Source organism: Euwallacea similis, chromosome 12 (assembly GCF_039881205.1).
Source record: "Euwallacea similis isolate ESF13 chromosome 12, ESF131.1, whole genome shotgun sequence".
NCBI lineage: Eukaryota > Metazoa > Arthropoda > Insecta > Coleoptera > Curculionidae > Euwallacea > Euwallacea similis.
The window spans coordinates 4,429,301-4,448,488 of NC_089620.1; the positions used below are offsets into that span (position 1 = coordinate 4,429,301).

General features: G+C 34.0%; 3 protein-coding genes across 3 annotated transcripts; 2 read left to right on the forward strand and 1 right to left on the reverse strand.

Annotated features, from left to right (window-relative positions):
• The first annotated feature begins 7,839 nt into the window (after window positions 1-7,839).
• Window positions 7,840-8,904, forward strand: LOC136412438 (N5-carboxyaminoimidazole ribonucleotide synthase-like). Its single transcript, XM_066395501.1, has one exon. The coding sequence runs from the start codon at window positions 7,840-7,842 to the stop codon at window positions 8,902-8,904; it is 1,065 nt and encodes a 354-aa protein (XP_066251598.1).
• A 6,497-nt stretch (window positions 8,905-15,401) lies between these two features.
• Window positions 15,402-16,652, forward strand: LOC136412439 (citrate synthase-like). The gene has a single exon (XM_066395502.1). It carries the CDS (start codon window positions 15,402-15,404, stop codon window positions 16,650-16,652), a length of 1,251 nt encoding a protein of 416 aa, XP_066251599.1.
• A 1,151-nt stretch (window positions 16,653-17,803) lies between these two features.
• On the reverse strand, window positions 17,804-18,196 carry LOC136412440 (RNA polymerase-binding transcription factor DksA-like). The gene has a single exon (XM_066395503.1). The coding sequence runs from the start codon at window positions 18,194-18,196 to the stop codon at window positions 17,804-17,806; it is 393 nt and encodes a 130-aa protein (XP_066251600.1).
• Between the last annotated feature and the right edge of the window lie 992 nt (window positions 18,197-19,188).

The following is a 19,188-nucleotide window of genomic DNA, read 5'->3' on the forward strand; positions in this document are numbered from 1 at the left end:
CATACTTTAGCATACTATAAAAAATGCACGCCAATTTCCTAGCCGTAGCGGTAATCGCTTTCGGTGCTCCTAGTCGTTTTTTTAACCTTCTGCAATATGCACCAATCCCACCGTTGCTTCTTGACACACACTGGGCAGCCATCCTAAAAGCATTTGCAGCACGAGCAATAACTTTGCGAGTTCTCGTCCCAAATACTTTTTCCCCTGTAACTTTATTAGCAGGACTTAGCCCCAACCAAGAAGTAAAGTGCTTCTCTGATGGCCATTTATCGTGGTTCAAACCAACTTCTGAGATAATTGTTTGTATAGTTAGCACATCAAGCCCAGGAACTTTAGTAAAATCAATACCGGTTACTCTATACAGTTCTTCGTGTAAAGGAAAGTCTGGTCTGTTTTTTGAAAACCTATTCTTTATTTTGCTGCATCGCTTATTCTCGTCAGATTTTGTTTCAAATGTTTTGTAATATTGTTCGATGCTTTTGTCGCATTCTGCTATTTTTTCCTGATAAATATTATACAATTCAAATTCTTGCTTTAACACAAATAAGAGTTCCTTTCTGTAGTCGCCTTTTAGCGCTTTTGCCATGGTAGATCTATCATTTCTTATCCGTACATCTCTCAATTCTGATAATTTTTCAGGATTCCTTTCACCTTCAATTATTGCTTTGATAATTTGCATACCGGTCACTCCAGTAATATCACTTATGACTTTGTGTAATTGAACGTTCATTTGAATTAACGCTTTTTGCATACGTAGAATATGTGTGGATGCACTTTCAATCAGGTTGCTACGTTGCCTAACGTAATTACGCAACACACACATTTGATCATCAGGTCTAAACGACCCATGGAGTAATCCATAGCTGTGTAATTGTTGTAACCATTGACAGTCTTGAACGTCGGATTTTCTACCAGGCACGTTCTTAATATATCGTGCATTTACCAATTTTACCTCAAATCCATATGACTCAAGTATTTGAAACAAAGGAATCCAATATACTCCTGTTGATTCCATAGCTACTGTTCTAACTTTACATTTCTTTAACCACCCTGCTAAGTTATGAAGATCAACTGTAAAGCATCCAAATTTTTTGACACGTTGTTCATCTCTTCCTTCAGGTACACATACATAATGTACAGCTGAGCCGATATCAATTCCTGCTGTATCAGGATTCACTATTTCTAGTTTACTTTTTGCCTTTATCATGGTAATTATCCTACTATAACTTATAATGGAGAAGCACTTAAGCTTGGGACGGTTAGATTATACAATCTTCTAATCGAGGTAGTCATAATAGACTCCATCAGTGGTTTAACCGTTCCTCCAAAACCACGCTCCTAAACGGGCACTTAAGCACCATTGATCAGTCGGTTATAACTGCAGAAGTACTTCTTGATAAATTATATATAAAAATTGCTATGGAAGTGAAGAAATAGTTTCTTTCCGGTTTAACAAGATTTTTTTCTTGTTCGACGCTCCTAACCGAGGTAGTCTAAATGACTCCATCAATGATTTGACCGTTCCTTCCAAGACCATGCTTGCATACGGGCACTTAGGCACCATTGAAAATGTCGATCATAACTGCAGAGGCGCTCCCTCTACAACTATACTTGAAAATTACTAAAAACTTAAATTTGTGTGTTTCTTTCTGATTTGACAGATTTTGTCTGTTCGATGCTTGCATAACCATTATCTACGTTAAAAATCAGCTTTTTTGTCATTCCAGCGTGTGACGCTGGAATCTAGAAAAAAAGAACCTGGATGCCAGTGTCTAGGCACTGGCATGACACCCTTTCTGGTAGAGGTTGCTCTCAAATCACAACATGCATACAACTGCAGCAGTATGATGTTTTATTTATTATATCTATAACACTGAAGTTTACAATCAGAACAAACCACCTGGCCACGTGGAACTGATTTCAGTTTATCAGTTGAAACTTGATTTGAGCAGAATATGCATTTTATTGTGTTGCTTGGAGTAAGTAAGTTATCAACAGCAATTCTATCATCAAAAACAAAACACTCACCTTCCCAATTACCATTTTTATTATAAGTTTTTTCAAGGTAAGAAAGAATGCCGCCTTTCAGGTGGTACACATCGTTAAATCCAAGATTTTTCATGTACGCTGTTGATTTTTCGCATCTAATCCCACCAGTGCAGTACATAGCCACTTTCAGGTCTTTACTCTCAGAGAAAGACTTTGCCCACTCAGGAAAATCGCGAAAACATTGTGTGTGTGGATTAATTGCATTTTTAAACTTGCCTAATTTCACTTCATACTCATTTCGTGTATCTATTACTAAAACGTCAGGTTGAGAAGTAAAATCATCCCAATGCTCTGGATCAACATATTTACCCTTAAGGGAAATATCAAGATTGCTTACACCAAGATTCACAATCTCTCTTTTTAATTTTACCTTCATCTTGCTAAATGATTGATATTCTGCTGCACTCTCTTTCCATGTAAGATCCCTTAGCCTATAATCAGAACGTAGAAAATCGAATATTTTATCAATTGCGTTTCTTTCACCAGATATTGTTGCATTAACACCCTCTTCTGCAAGGAGTATAGTGCCCTTTAACTCAACGTTGTTGCATGTAGCTTTTATTTCGTCTTTCATGTCATAATAATTAGAAAGTTCTACAAAATGATAGAAAGTTGCAATGACGAAGCTCATGATTATTCACTTATCAACTAAAAACATGATATACAAAATTATAAAGATATTCAATAGTACGGCTGTTATAGCTAAAGTGGCTCTACAATTTGAAAAACCGTCATTCCGCTACTCGTTAGCGGAATCTATACCGCAAATGAATCCAGTTATCTAAGTGGAGAAAGTCACCTCTCCCCACTCGACTTCAAAACCGGACTAGTGACTTTCACCACATCCGGCTTCTCTCTAACTTGGTGTTTGTCATACATACTTCTCCATGTAATTAACATTTCAAAGCTTGGTAAATTTGTTTTTATAGCTTAAATACAGCATTCTCTATATTACTAGAGAAGTCGTATTCATTCATACCTAACACTTAATGTTGGCTCATAACATATTAACCACTACTCACAACTTTACCTTCCAAATTACAGTGTCCACGTCAGCATATCCTAAACATTACTTTAGGCCTTGGCTTCTTAGACAATCCCTCATTATAGGTGCATACGGGTGGCTCCCTGCTTAAAGAATAAGAGCATCTATAATGTTACTCCGTTCCATGAAATTGTTTCATGTTAGACTTAGGTTCCAACTTTTTGCCGGGAGATGGGAAACATCTTAATCAGACCAGTCAAGTTCTAATTATCCACTTTCTCCGTACCTTTTGGTCTATGCGTTAACCAACCTTATTTCGCATATCGTTCGTTACGACAATTCAGGCATTGGTTCCTCTCGTAACCATATCTAACTCTGTTTGCAGGGATTCACTATAAGGTTTAGTGTTACCTGCTTTTATCTCATGCTTGCATCCTAGAGGTTGCCACTCTCTAAAATGTGAGACATACATTACCCACGATGTCTAGGGAAGATGGAATTTTACCATCACAAAATCACGACTTTCGGGTCGCACCAACTGTACGAACATTCGTTTGTGAAAGCAGTATGTTAAATGTTATAGCAGGTTTTGCCTCAAACACAAAGGCAGTGCCCAGACTACTTGGATCCAGAAAAATTGATTGTAAACAAACGACTATACAACATTTTCAATAAAATTACAAAAAAGCTGGATCCCAGTGTCAGCTACTTGGATGACAAAAAAAGGAGCACTGGGATGACATCCTCCCTTGTGGAAATTGCTCTCAAATCACAATGTTCGTACAGCTAGTGCGACCCGAAAGTCGTGATTTTGTGATGGTAAAATTCCATCTTCCCTAGACATCGTGGGTAATGTATGTCTCACATTTTAGAGAGTGGCAACCTCTAGGATGCAAGCATGAGATAAAAGCAGGTAACACTAAACCTTATAGTGAATCCCTGCAAACAGAGTTAGATATGGTTACGAGAGGAACCAATGCCTGAATTGTCGTAACGAACGATATGCGAAATAAGGTTGGTTAACGCATAGACCAAAAGGTACGGAGAAAGTGGATAATTAGAACTTGACTGGTCTGATTAAGATGTTTCCCATCTCCCGGCAAAAAGTTGGAACCTAAGTCTAACATGAAACAATTTCATGGAACGGAGTAACATTATAGATGCTCTTATTCTTTAAGCAGGGAGCCACCCGTATGCACCTATAATGAGGGATTGTCTAAGAAGCCAAGGCCTAAAGTAATGTTTAGGATATGCTGACGTGGACACTGTAATTTGGAAGGTAAAGTTGTGAGTAGTGGTTAATATGTTATGAGCCAACATTAAGTGTTAGGTATGAATGAATACGACTTCTCTAGTAATATAGAGAATGCTGTATTTAAGCTATAAAAACAAATTTACCAAGCTTTGAAATGTTAATTACATGGAGAAGTATGTATGACAAACACCAAGTTAGAGAGAAGCCGGATGTGGTGAAAGTCACTAGTCCGGTTTTGAAGTCGAGTGGGGAGAGGTGACTTTCTCCACTTAGATAACTGGGCGGTATAACGTAGGGAAACCTTTCTTGGGTTAGCTATAATTACTGGATATCTTCAGTTTTTACATATAACATTTTAATATAAAATATAGATTCAAATTAATGTTTTTAAGAGTATTTAAAAATATATTCTTATTTCTAGTAAGTATATTATTCGTCTGTCCAATATTATCATTAATATCAATTCTATTTACAGATACAGCAAATTCCGGATGGGTAATCAGCACACTTTTCCCTGAATATATACTGAGTACGTTAATTTTGATGATAGGAGTGGGGGGAATATCCTTCATATTTGGAGTAATTCCAGCTTGGCTCACTACATTTTTTTCATTTCCTGGAAGTAAAATTTTTGAGATTGCTTTGTTCTTTCCGATATCGATTCCTGGATATATAGTAGCGTTCGTCTATGTAAATACGCTAGAGTTTTCGGGTCCGGTGCAGAGCTTATTAAGAGACATTTTAGATTGGAGCAAAGGTGACTATTGGTTTCCTGAAATAAAATCTCTAGGTGGTGGAATATTAGTAATGGGATTCAGCCTATATCCATACGTTTATATGTTAGTCCGCTCAAGTCTAAAGAATGTTAGTAACTCAGTCACTATTGCGTCAACGCTTGGGTTCTCCTCATTGAAGAGCCTGTTTTCTGTCATCATACCCTCCATACGTCCATCAATTATAGCAGGGTTGTCCTTGGTACTAATGGAAGTAATTACGGATTTCGGCACACCACAGTTTCTTGCTATTGATACTTTTACGACAGGAATATATCGCACCTGGTTTTTACTGCATGACAAATATTCAACTACTGTTTTAGCGGTTGCAGAATTGATTTTCGTTGTAACACTAATAGCTATCGAAAAAAAACTACAAAAAAAAGGAATATCCTACTCTTCAATCAATACCAATTCAGATTATCACAATAAACGGAGTGTGAGTGGTGCTATACCGTTAATTTGCACTTATATTATGTGTGCATTACCAATATTGATAGGTTTTGCTTTGCCAGTGATCCCACTTATATATTGGAGCATAGAGAAGGGGTTGTTCATATACGAAGCAAGATTCTATAACATAATAGCAAATAGCATTAGTTTATCAGTTATTACCGCACTAATCTCAATTAGCATTGCAATAATGATTGGATATACGGCGCGTAAAAATAAGGTAATCAATAATGTAGCACGTCTCATTTCTTTAGGCTACGCAATTCCAAATGCAATTATCGCAATTAGCATAATAATATTTTTAAGCAGAATATCCTCTTTCATTACTCAATATATTGTGGAAATTAGCTTGGTAGGAACTATTGGCGCATTAGTTTACTCATATTTATTTCGTTTTTTTGCTATATCTTTCAAGGCGGTAGAGTCAGGGCTCAAAAAAACACCAAATGAAATTGAGTGGACTGCATATACTATGGGTCATGGACCTATTTCCACATGTTTGAATGTTCATATCCCTCTCATCAAGAAGAGTATATTATCGGGATTTTTGCTCGTATTTATGGATACTATCAAAGAGCTCACAGCAACACTTATTATAAGACCATTTAATTTTGAAACTATATCAACTAGAATATATGAACTTGTAAGCGATGAGCGCTATAGAGAAGCTGCCCCATTTTCGTTAATAATAGTTATAATAGGCTTAATCTCTACAATAACCTTATTTACACTTGATGATAAGGATAAAAAATAAACGTAACCGTTCACAGATTTCCACTTAATTCTTCAATCTCACTAATAGAAAGGCCAGTAAACTTAACAATAGTGTTGACATCAACATTATTAGCCAGCATTGCTTTTGCGACTTCAATTTTCCCTTTCTCTATACCTTTTTGTATACCTTTCTCTTCAGCAAGATCAAGTCTGTATTCAAGAATAGCTTCTTCTTTGCGTAGATCCATTATCCTTTCTTCATAGGCTACTAAATCTTTTTCGTTCCAACGAAACTTGTCTAATTCATCATATGCTAGCTTTATTATTGGCGCTTTTTCTGCTATCTCTTTTAAGTCCTCTTCTGTTGTTTCTTCTGCGTATTTAAAAAAGAAACACCACCTTTCTACTATACTTTCTAACTGCTCTACTTTATTTTTTGCGAATTTAGGCAACTCAATAAAGACAAACTGAAAATCTTTTAAGTAATGGCCGTTAGTTTTTATATCACGTATATTGTGAGTAGAAATATAATCAACTTCTTCAGGAAGTAATTTACAATTTGATATAGCAATAAAGAAGACTTTCTTTAAATCAATGTAGTTGCCAGATTTATCTAATTGTCTTGAGTAGGCTTTAGCGGCATATAATTGAGCGCGTTTTTCGAAGCCCTTGTCTCTAGCGAGCTGCATTTCTGCTATATATCTATTTCCGTGAGAATCCTTGCAGAGAACATCAACAATACTTTGTTTATCAGAGGCAACTTCGGGATCCATAATAGTGCTAAGAAACTCAACTTCTTGTATTGCATTTATCTCAGTAAACCCTAAAATATCGTTCAAAAAGTGGATCAGGATATTCTTATTTTTTTCCGTTCCAAAGATTTTTTTGAAACACAAATCATTGCGAGGATCGAGAAATTTTGAAAGAGCCATGGCAAAAATGCTTGAAAATATTAATAATTATACACTATTATTAACAATTATTCAACCATATTTTTGAAGATAGCTAGTTTCTGTATTTATTTTAAATTGAAGAAAGCTCAAATGAAAGATCGTACTTTGCTAAAAATCACAGAATGCAGTCTGGTTACAAATAAACTATTTTGACAGTTAATGGGGTCTAGTTTTGATGTATGGACTATCCAAAGAAAAGGGTGGTATCATAACTTCAAAAACTTTTATGCTTTCTTCATTCAGAAATTCATACTTACCCTGCATTATTCCTGACGGTACATTTAAGTATGTTCCACTTGTGTATTTAAATACCTCTCCAGATTTTATCACAGGCTGTTCTCCGATAACACCAACTCCGGCAATTTCATTTACTTTGCCCTTATAATCTATTATTTGCCAATGACGACTTAACAATTGAATAGTTGATTGGCTTTTGTTTTTTATCTTAACGTTATACATCCATACATAGCAATTTTCATAAGGAATGGATTGCTCTTCAATGTAAATTGGTAAAACTGTAACTCCAACAAAGTTGGTAGTCAATGTGTATTCTAGAATCATTATAGAATATTCATGATAAAAAGATAATATTCTAATTATATACTTTTTTCATAGATTTTTCAAGTATACTTTAATTAGGAAATATCAATTTATAGTATGAACGAACCAGATGCGCTTAGCAAAAAAGTAATAGGAATAATAGGTGGTGGACAATTAGGTAAAATGACTGCTATCGTTGCAACAAAACTTGGACAAAAAACACATGTTTTTGCCAGTGCTAAAGACGATCCGGCTTGCTCTGTTGCTGATGATTTCACAATAGCAGATTTCTCTGATAAGAAAGCGCTTGAATCTTTTGCACAGAGTGTGGATTTGGTCACTATTGAGTCTGAAAATATTCCATGTAGTGCAATTGATATCGATGTAAATTTTTATCCGGGTAAAAAAGCGTTACACATTGCGCAAAATAGGCTTAGAGAGAAAGATTTCATTAGAAGCTTGAGTATAAAAACTGCTGAATACAAAAGTATACAAAATTATAATGAGCTACTGAAAAACAGTAGAGCTTTTGGCTATCCAACAAGGCTGAAAACAACAGAAATGGGTTATGATGGAAAAGGGCAATATGTGCTTGAGAATGATTCTGAAGTGAAGCAATTTGCTTCCTTTGATTGGAATACAGAGTACATTCTTGAAGCAAGTGTTGATTTACTGAAAGAGGTTTCAATAGTCGTTGCAAGAGATAAAAACGGTAAAGTAGCTTTTTTTCCTATAGCAGAAAATTACCACGTTGATGGAATACTTGATACTTCAACAGTGCCAGCTAAAATAGATAGTAAATTAACTCAAGAGGTACAACGAGCTGCAAAGAAAATAGCAAATGCGCTCGATGTAATAGGAATTCTGGCTATTGAATTTTTTGTTACTAAAGATAACGAATTGTTAGTTAATGAACTAGCTCCCAGACCTCACAATTCTTGCCACTGGAGCTTGGATGCATGTAACGTTAGTCAATTTGAACAGCTAGTTAGGATAATATGCGGGCTACCTATGCAGGAAGTAGTATTACGCTTTCCTTGTATAACGAAAAATATAATAGGTAATGATATATATGATTCTCATAAGTATTTGAGCAACGAAAAAGCTAGTTTAACCATATATGGGAAAAAAGAGGTTAGGGATAAGCGTAAAATGGGACATGTCAATATAGATTTAAGTTAACAGTTTTTCTACGTCATACCGCCACAACTGTACGAACATTGTGATTTGAGAATAATCTCCGCCAGGAAGGGTGTCATCCCAGTGTCTGGGCACTGGGATGACACCCTCTTGGATGGAAACCAGCGTCAGCTACTTGAATGACAGCAGTTCTACGTCATGCCGCCGCGGTATCTCTAGATCCCGCTAACAAGTAGCGGGATGACGATTGTCGTTTAGCCATAAATATTAAGAAATTTACCAAACGAAAAAAAAGGCAAAAGAAGCCCCGTGGTGGTTGGCTATTTACTATGTACTAAAATATCGGCGTTTTTTTTATTCTAAAGCGCTTGATTAAGAGCGATTTAGCTGCTTTTAACTTGCAACTAACCTACACCGCAAGTGTTTAAGAAATTTACTAAGCAGGAAAAAAAGGCAAAGAAACCCCGTAGTAGCTAGCATTCAAATTCTCTCTTGTCAATTTGACGTTTTTTGCTGTCTTAAACGCTTTGTAAGCGCGTTTCGGCTTATATAGGTAAAAACCCAGAAATTTTTAAAGACATGCGATGCACGTAGTGCGAAAAATTAAACATGAGACGCCAAATACCCTAAGTTTTTTGTCATTAACCTGCACAGATTGCGAAGATAAATAAATAGCTTCAGTTTCATGATAAGGGGACTGGCGAAGGGTGTCAAGTAAGTTTTTTCGTTTCTATTCCCAATAAAAGTTTGTATGCAATAACACAGAAGCATGCACTGCTATTCCTTCATTTCTTCCAATATAACCTAATTTCTCTGCAGTGGTTGCTTTGATATTTACAAATTCATCATCAATTTCTAATGCTTTTGATATGAATTTCTTCATTTCTACTTTGTAAGGCGATATTTTAGGCTCTTCACAAACTATAGTAATATCTAAATTAGACACGCTGTACCCTTTTTCCTTTGCTTTTTTAGCAGCAAAGTCAAGAAAGTGAGATGAATTGCAATCTTTCCATTCAGAGGAACTAGGAGGAAAGTGCTCTCCTATGTCGCCACATCCCAGTGCTCCGAGTATTGCATCAACGATTGCATGTATTGCAACATCACCATCTGAATGTGCTTCTATTGCCATGTTGTGCTCAATTTTCACACCGCAAATTTTTATAAAGCTTTCAGCACCATTTTGAACTTTAATGAACTTATGTATATCATAACCGGCTCCGACACGAAATTTTGGCTCTTCAAAAAGAAGCTTTGCCATATTGATATCCTCTTTTGTGGTTAACTTAAAATTGCTTTTCTCACCTTTAATAATCGCAACATGTTTTTTGTGCTCTACCATTAGTGATGAATCGTCAGTAAATTCTTTGACTGATTGATGGCATGATAATAATTCTTTGAAATTAAAAATTTGAGGGGTTTGTATGGCTCTGAGCTTTCCTCTTGAAATCGTAGATTCAATAAAACTATTACTCACCAATGACATAGTGTCTTCAACTTCTATTGCTGGAACTACTCCTGTATATTGATCATTAATCATAGATTCAACCAAGTTATCTATCAGAACATCTGACACAAAAGGCCTACAAGCATCGTGTATAACTACAAAATCTGGGTTAACTTTTTGTAAGCTTTCAAGCCCTAGTTTAACTGAACTTTGCCTGTTTTCTCCTCCGTATACAGGGCTTAGTAATTTAGTGTCTGTAATTAGTGATATAGCTTTCTCATAGAAACTTTCATGGTCTCTATGAATTGCTATTCTTACGTAATCTATATATTGGTTAGCCAGAAATCTTTTAATTGTATGAAATAAAACAGATTTACCTGCCAGTTTTATATATTGCTTAGGAATCGTAGAATTGCATCTACTGCCTACTCCCGCTGCAACTATTAATGCTGCTATTTTGTATTTCTTAGCGCACATATTTCTTTTTGTAGAAGCTTTCCTCTCTTTCCGAAAAATAAAATTTCTGACATCATATAAAAGTTACTTCCCCTATTAACTAGCATAATTATAATAGCAAAAGAGATATTTAGAGAGCTCAAAATCTATCTTTGCCTGCGGATTAAACAACTAAATTTTAGTAAAAAACGATAGTATTACAAATCGTAAAATACTTTCAACATAGGAAAAATAAATTGCATATTTTTCATTAAATTAGCTATGCTAAACACATGCAAAAACGTCATATAACTATTTGTTTCATACTGCTTTTTATAATAGGGATGTTATTCCTGATGCGTCCTATGATTTTTCCATGTTTAATATCTATTATTATTGCATATTTGTTTAATCCGCTAGTAGTCAAGTTTGAAAAGTATAGAATACCACGTTCATGTTCTGTAATTTTTATAATACTTGTTTTATTAATAGCTTTTATACTAGTCATAACATTTGTTTTACCTATTATATATGTTCAAATTACTTCAATATTAAATTTCTTAGTGAGTAAAGTGCCTTCATTAAAGCTTAAAGTAATCCCCTCTGTATTAGAATTTCTTAATATAAAAATCGAGGATAGTTTATTTGATCACTTATCTAAAAATCTAGCAGAAAATTACAGCAACTATGTATCTTATTTCATGAATGCTCTTGATATTGCTAGTAACTTTATAATCCAAGTGTTAAGTTCAAGCTTTAACACGGTATCATTAATGGTGATTACTCCTGTAGTGTTTTTCTATATATTACGTGATTGGCCTTTAATTATAGAAAAAGCTAATAAATTAATCCCTATTCCTTACAGGGGAAAAATTGCAGATTATTTTTTCAAAGTGGATTTCATTATATCTAATTATCTAAAGGGGCAGGTAAATGTATGTATTGTCATGATGATCTTTTACTCTGTAAGCCTGAGCATAATCGGATTGAAACACTCTATTGTTATTGGAATTTTATCAGGAATGTTAACGTTCATACCTTACGTAGGGCCATTATTATATACCATTATTGGGTTTTTGAGCGCTATCACTCAATTTAGTGGATGGTTTGAAAGTGCTGCTGTTTTGCTATTATTTGGTGTTGGGCAATTAATAGATTCAAACATATTAGTTCCTTTATTAATAGGAAAAAAAGTTCATATACATCCAACTGTAATTATTCTGGGAATTACTATATGCGCTTCATATTTTGGATTTATAGGTATATTACTTTTTATTCCAATAATAGCAATGTTCAATGTATCAGTAGAATATGCAATCAATAAATATTTTAAAAGTGAGCTTTATAAAAACGGCTAACAGACCTTTTGCATAATCAATTTATGGTAAGAGGAGAAATGAGCCCAGAATACCTGACACATTTGAGGAGCGTAAGTAAATTTCTGCGCAAAAATTACTACCAGAAAGAGGTTACGTAAGAGGTTCAACGTGCAATTAAATTTATTTAACAACAATCAAGCTGATTATAGTCGGCAAAATTACATCGTCTTAGATGAAAATAAGCACGTGTATAATTCGGTAGTTAATGATTTATCTTGGAAATGTCTGATTCTTTTTGGACCTAAAAGCTCCGGTAAAACTCATCTTGCTCATATTTGGCAATCAATAAACGATGCAATTTTTATCAATGTGAATAACTTCGTAAGCAAGATTAGGTATAGCGATGCTTTTATTTTAGAAGACGTACAAAACATTAAAGATGAAGCAATGTTATTACATTGTTACAATTACATGAAAGAAAGTGACAAGAGGCTGCTAATCACTTCTTCAATTTCACCAAAAAAGCTTAACTTCAAATTAAGAGATTTAAGTTCTCGAATATTATCAACTATCAGCGTAAAAGTTTTGCCTGCAAGCGAGGAATTATTAAGAATTATGCTAATAAAACGATTTTCAGATAAACAGTTAAAAATTGATTTAAAAGTGATTAATTATATTTTAGCAAGAATAGAACGTTCTTTCTATAGCATTGATAAAATTATAGAGAAGATAGATAATGAATCTATAGGGTCGAATGTGACAGTTCCTTTTATTAGCACTTTATTAAAAAAAGATGCCATTTGATTTCTTCTTTTGTAAAGGTGTATATTAAAAATTTATTAACACCCATAACACTAACGTAATTGAAATCTCTATCTGTCCATGTTAGAATTATAATCAATGTTATGTTATAATAAATATAGATAGATACAGCTAAGAAGTATTCTATATTTATAGTAGAGCTCACTTTATAAGGTGTTTTTTATAGATTTAACGTTATAATTTAACTATGATAAGAGTAAGATTAAATTTAAGAAAAAGGTTAAAGCAAAAGTTTGTGATGTTCACTCTATTGATAAATGCTTTATTTGTCTCATATTTTCTCATAAGAAACACAGGGAACACTTCTAATCAAATTATAGCCAAAGAAATAAATATAGGAGCTGATAATGAAAAATAAACAGTCGCAAAATAAAAAAGAAAATCTTTACATAACATATTACATAGATGCTTTAGCTTCAGAGAGGTCCGCTACACAAAATACTCTGGAAAGTTATCGTTCGGATTTACACCAGTTTGAAGAATTTTTATTGGAAAGCGGCACTACCTTGGTTGGTGTAAACAAAACCAATATTAAAGATTATGTGAAATCTTTATGTACACAAAAAAAATATAAAAGTAGCTCTATATCAAGAAAAATATCCGCTATGAAAAATTTTTACAAGTGTCTATTTAATGACGGAATAATAGATTTTAATCCAACGCCGGCTAATGATGCTGAATTAAAGAATCCAAAAGTTTCTCGTCCTTTGCCTAAGTATTTAAGTGTCGAAGAAATATTTTTGCTAATGGACACAGTGAGAAAATCAGCAAGCGAATCGAATAAAGAGATAAGCAGTAAAAGGCTATGTGCGATTTTAGATATCCTTTACTCTTCTGGAATGCGTGTTTCTGAACTAATTAGTATGAAATTATGTGAAGTGTCGCATTTAATAAACAGTAATAACAAAGAATGCTATATAATAATAAAAGGAAAAAGTGGTAGAGAGAGGCAAATTCTTTTTAATGAACAAGCATTGCAGAGCCTTAGAAATTATTTATCAGTTCGTGACAATCTGCTCTCTAACAGAAAGGAGTCTGATTGGCTATTCCCAGGTGATAAACCTAATAAACCAATTACAAGGCAGAGGGTCGGTCAATTAATGAAGGAGTTAGCAAGAAAATGCAATATTGATGAAAATAAAATCTCTCCACACGTGATTAGGCATTCTTTTGCTACCCATCTACTAAATAGCGGAGCAAATATTGTGTTGATACAGAAAGTTCTTGGCCATACTAACCTTTCTACAACACAAATATATACTCATATTGCTAACGAAAAGTTAAAGGACAAATTAGCTGATTCGCATCCTATTACTCAGATGATCAATAATTAAATTTATTGTTTTTAATTTGTAATAAAGTTAAATTTAAATAAATTTATGTGAGTTTGTGATTTCAAGTTTATTGTTTAATTTCTTTCTTATATTATGGGAAGTATTCTATACTTTAATTACTCTCCCTGTAATTCTCTTCCCTGTGCGTATAATGACTATTTTCCTCGTCTGTTCGGTGAGAGTTGTATTATTCATGCTGCGTTTATTATGTGGCATTAAATATGAAGTGAGGGGAATAGAAAACATTCCTAAGCAACCTTTTATAATTGCATCAAAACACCAATCTCCATTTGAAACATTTATTTTTATACTACTATTTAGAAAAGCGGTTTTTATTTTAAAACGTGAATTGAAATGGATTCCATTCATTGGTTTGCATCTCATGGCGCTCAGAATGATTTTTATTAACCGCTCAGATGGTATCAGTTCTATGCGTCATATCATTAAATTAGCAAAAATGCGTATAAAAGAAAATAGAGGCATAATAATATTTCCTGAAGGTACAAGAACAACTATAAACCAAAATATAAAATATCAACCAGGTATTGCTGCTTTATATAGCATATTATCTGTTCCTGTGTTACCGGTTGCTTTAAACACTGGTTTATTTTGGCCAAAAAGCATACTTTCTCTGAGAAAGAATCCCGGAAAGGCAGTAATAGAAATATTGCCTCCAATACATCCTGGATTAAACAAAAATGAATTCTTGCAAAGTTTAGAAAAAATTATTGAAGAGAGAAGTAGTAAATTAACCACAGAAAAAACTGATATTGCAAATTAACAAAAAAGCTTTATAATTAAAAGAAAAGTACAGTATTTTAGGTATTAATATATGGCAAATCATAAGAGTGCTAAAAAAATGATAAAGGTAATAGCAAAGCGCACTTTAATAAATAAGATGCGGAAAAGTAAAACTCGCACTGCTATTAGAAATTTGGTTGATATAATCAAGTCTGGCGACAAAGAAAATGTTGTTCTGGCATTTCGGAATGCTGAATCTAATTTACACAAGTGTGTGAATAAAGGTGTTATTCATAGGAATACTGCTGCGCGTAAAATAAGTCGCTTAAATGCAAAAGTAAAAGCATTGATGACCGCTTAATACGGTTAATGTAAAGTTAACTGTATTAATATATACTCCTCAGTTTGTATATTCTGTATAAAATTTAAGTAGCTTAAGTGATGGATAAAAAAGTGCTATTAGAACTAAGTAATGGATTAAAAATCGAGCTACCTGTATTAAGCGGAACAACAGGTCCTGATGTGTTAAATATCAAGGATTTATATAAGACAACAGGATTATTCACTTACGATCCAGGGTTTGTTTCCACAGCTTCATGTTCTTCTTCGATTACATTTATTGATGGAGATGAAGGAGTACTTAAATATAGGGGACATGATATAGCTGATTTGGCAGAGAATAATAGTTTTACTGCTGTGATTTATTTATTACTCTATGGTGAACTACCCAGTTCAGAGCAACACAAAAAATTTCTTCTCAAAATACAAGAATCATCCAAAGTATCAGAGCAAGTTACAAATGTAATTAAAGCATTTCCAAAAACTGCTCACCCTATGTCAATCTTAGTTGCATGTTTTGCAAGTTTGTCAGCATCTTACTATGAAAAGCATGGCAACAATGTCAATGGTGAAGATCTAGACTTTGGAATTTCTGCAATAGCGCAAGTTCCTGCAATTGTTGCAATGATTTATAGGCATATCAACAATCAGGAATTCATAAATGCTAACAATGAATTAAGTTACAGTGAAAATTTCTTAAAGATGATATTTGGCGATGCTGTTGATAATGATAAAAGCGCCCTTTTTGCAAAAGCTTTGGATAAAATATTTACTCTCCATGCTGATCATGAACAGAATGCTTCTACGGCGGCTGTCAGACTGGTAGGATCGGCTGGTTCTAATCTGTTTGCAAGCCTCTCTGCAGGGGTTGCTACACTTTGGGGACCAGCACATGGTGGAGCTAATGAGGCAGTTATAAATATGCTAAAAGAGATAGAGCAAAGTGGAGATATAGATAAATTCATCGAAAAAGCTAAAGATGATAAAGATCCATTTAAATTGATGGGATTTGGACATCGTGTTTATAAAAATTATGATCCGCGCGCGCGCATATTAAAAGACGCTTGCCATGAGGTTCTAAGTAAACTAGAACAAAACAATGAACTGCTCAAGATTGCAAAAAAACTTGAAGAAATAGCTTTAAAGGATGAATATTTTATCGTGCGTAAGTTATATCCAAATGTTGATTTTTACTCAGGTATAATAATGAATGCTATCGATATCCCTTCAAGTATGTTCACGCCTATTTTTGCACTTGCAAGAACCACTGGTTGGGTTACTCAGTGGTATGAAATGATAAATGATAAAGAAACTAAGATCTGTAGACCAAGGCAACTCTATTTTGGTAAATAAATTTATTTTCACTTCATTAGACTTCTTGCATAACCCAAACTAAGTAGAAAAAAGGTGTCATCCGAGTAGCTGACACTGGTTCCTTTACGACGGAAGTGTCCAGAGGTGTCATTCCAGTCTGGAATCCAGAAAAAAGGATAGTGTCATTCCGTATCCGTTCAGCCAATGGCGTCAACTTAAGAACTTTCATTAGCAAACTCTCCTAAAGACATGATGGCGTTTAGGCTTATCTACTTTATTGCGGCTGTCCCGGTCGGATTTTAACTTTAGCGCGTATACTTAAAAAGGACTTGAAAGTTTTTTGGCGCAATAAGTACCTGATAGAGTTTCTGCCTCATTACACCAAATAAAACTGAAAAATTTAAACGATACTCAGTAATTTGATCTGGGCCCTTGTGCATCACACATATGAAGCGATAATATATTGCACATGACCAAGTTTGCCCAAAATTCTTGTAATACAGCCTCTCCAGAAAAATTCTCTAACTCTGCTCCTACTTTGAGTCGTTTATAGCACTCCTCTATGTGCCACCTTAACACATAAGCTTTGCTCCAAAGTCTCGGTCAAAAGCTCTGTTTCTCAGTTGGCTAATGTCAGCACTATAACTCTTACTTTCTGTCCTTTCATTTTATTTTTTAGCTTTAGAAAAAGCTTGCTTTGAGGGTACATATCAATGGCTCCATAAGTTCACATTCTATTCCCAAACTTTTTTAATTAACTTTAAAATCATAGAAAATACTGTCGAAAAAGGAAGTTTTCTTGTTCGTGTAAAACTCAACACAATGGATTTTCTGAAAAGTTTTCGAGTATATTGCATTTTTAATTTGTAAGATAAGATCTTTTCCTTTTTGCATGCCTCACCTAAAAAAGACACATTTTAAACTTTTTTGTTGCAATAAAATAGAAACAAAAGTGCTGTCCCTTGCACTCTTTGGATAATTTAATGATAAAAAATTTAGAGAGAAATTTTATACACTATCGCTGATATTTTTCCTTAAGTTGACACCATTGCCTGAACGGATACAACTTAATTTTTAATCTGCAGGAGTCAAGTTGAGAATGTCCAATTTTCCACTTTCTTTATAGCATAACATACTTCAGCGCCTCTTGCTCCTCTTGAAGTCCAATGGGCTCACCACTTATGTGTAAATTAATCGTTAATGTTGTACACGTTCTTTTCTTTTTCTACTCTCTCTTGCTCTTCAATACAATATATAGCAAGCGGATTAGCTTTAAGTCTTTCGACTCCTATTTCTTCTCCTGTTCCATCGCAGTAACCATAAGTACCTAATTTTATTTTTTCTAACGCCTCCTTAATTTTTTCTTTTCTATCTTTTCGACGCTTGATTAATTCCTCGTTTCCACTATCTCCATCAGAATAGTATGTATCAATACTATTCTCTTCTAGTTCTTGTTTCTCCAGCTCAGCGAGTATTGACTGTAACTTTAAGCTGAAGTATTCCAGTTGTTTTACGCTCATATATTCTTCATCTTCTGAAGGAGTGTAATCTTCTGGTGACTTTATTTTTGGTAACTTTTCCATAATTGCATTATCAAAAAAATAATAAAACCTATATAATTTATGAACAAAAAATTATACTACCTCAAAGTAAACACTATAATTTATAATAAACATTTAAAAGCCTAGTATGATCGACTCAATAAAAAAATTAGTAATAGATGATAAGAACTTTACCTATATAGTATGTATTTTTATCATAATGTTAAGTTTATCTTCATTTACACTTGAAAACAACAATAAACAAGAAGTTATGTTAATATTAACATGGATATGTGCTACATTTGTTTTGCAGATTTCTACAAATAATTTGTTTACATCTGATTATCATGATGGAATATTAGAGCAAATCTTTGTACAGCCACTCTCTTCTAGGCTTATAGTTGCTTATAAAATTTTCGCTCACTGGTTATTATTTGGGTTACCGATTTCAGTAATTTCTTCCATATTCAGCTTTGCAATTCTAGGCAATAGTATTGAACACTCAATAGCAGTTGGAGTGTCTTTATTATTTAATACGCTGATAATCATTAATATTTCAGCTACTGGAAATGCATTGATGATTGGTCAAAACAACTTAGCATCAGGAGTATCGCAAATTCTTGTTTTGCCAATGATAATGCCAACCTTTGTATATTTTAAAATGCTAACTCAATTTGAAAATTTATCCTTGAATATTTATACACTACTAATCACCATCTTAGTTTTTGTTATTTTGATTGTTAACAGCACCATAACTACTCACATGGCACTAAAATTTGCTGTGGAACAGGATTGAAAAATCTTACTGTTATTCAGTAGACTTCTTGCATAACCTAGAAAAAAGGCAAATAGTTATTATAGATTTAGGTTTATCGACAATTTGAAAAACCTTCATTCCAGCATCCTTCCCTGTCATCCAAGTAGCCCTTCGTTGTCATCCCAGTGTCAAAAACTGGGATAACAGCTAACCTGACAACCGTCATCCCGCTACTTGTTAGCGGCTAAGAGATACCGTGACGGTATGACGGTTCGCG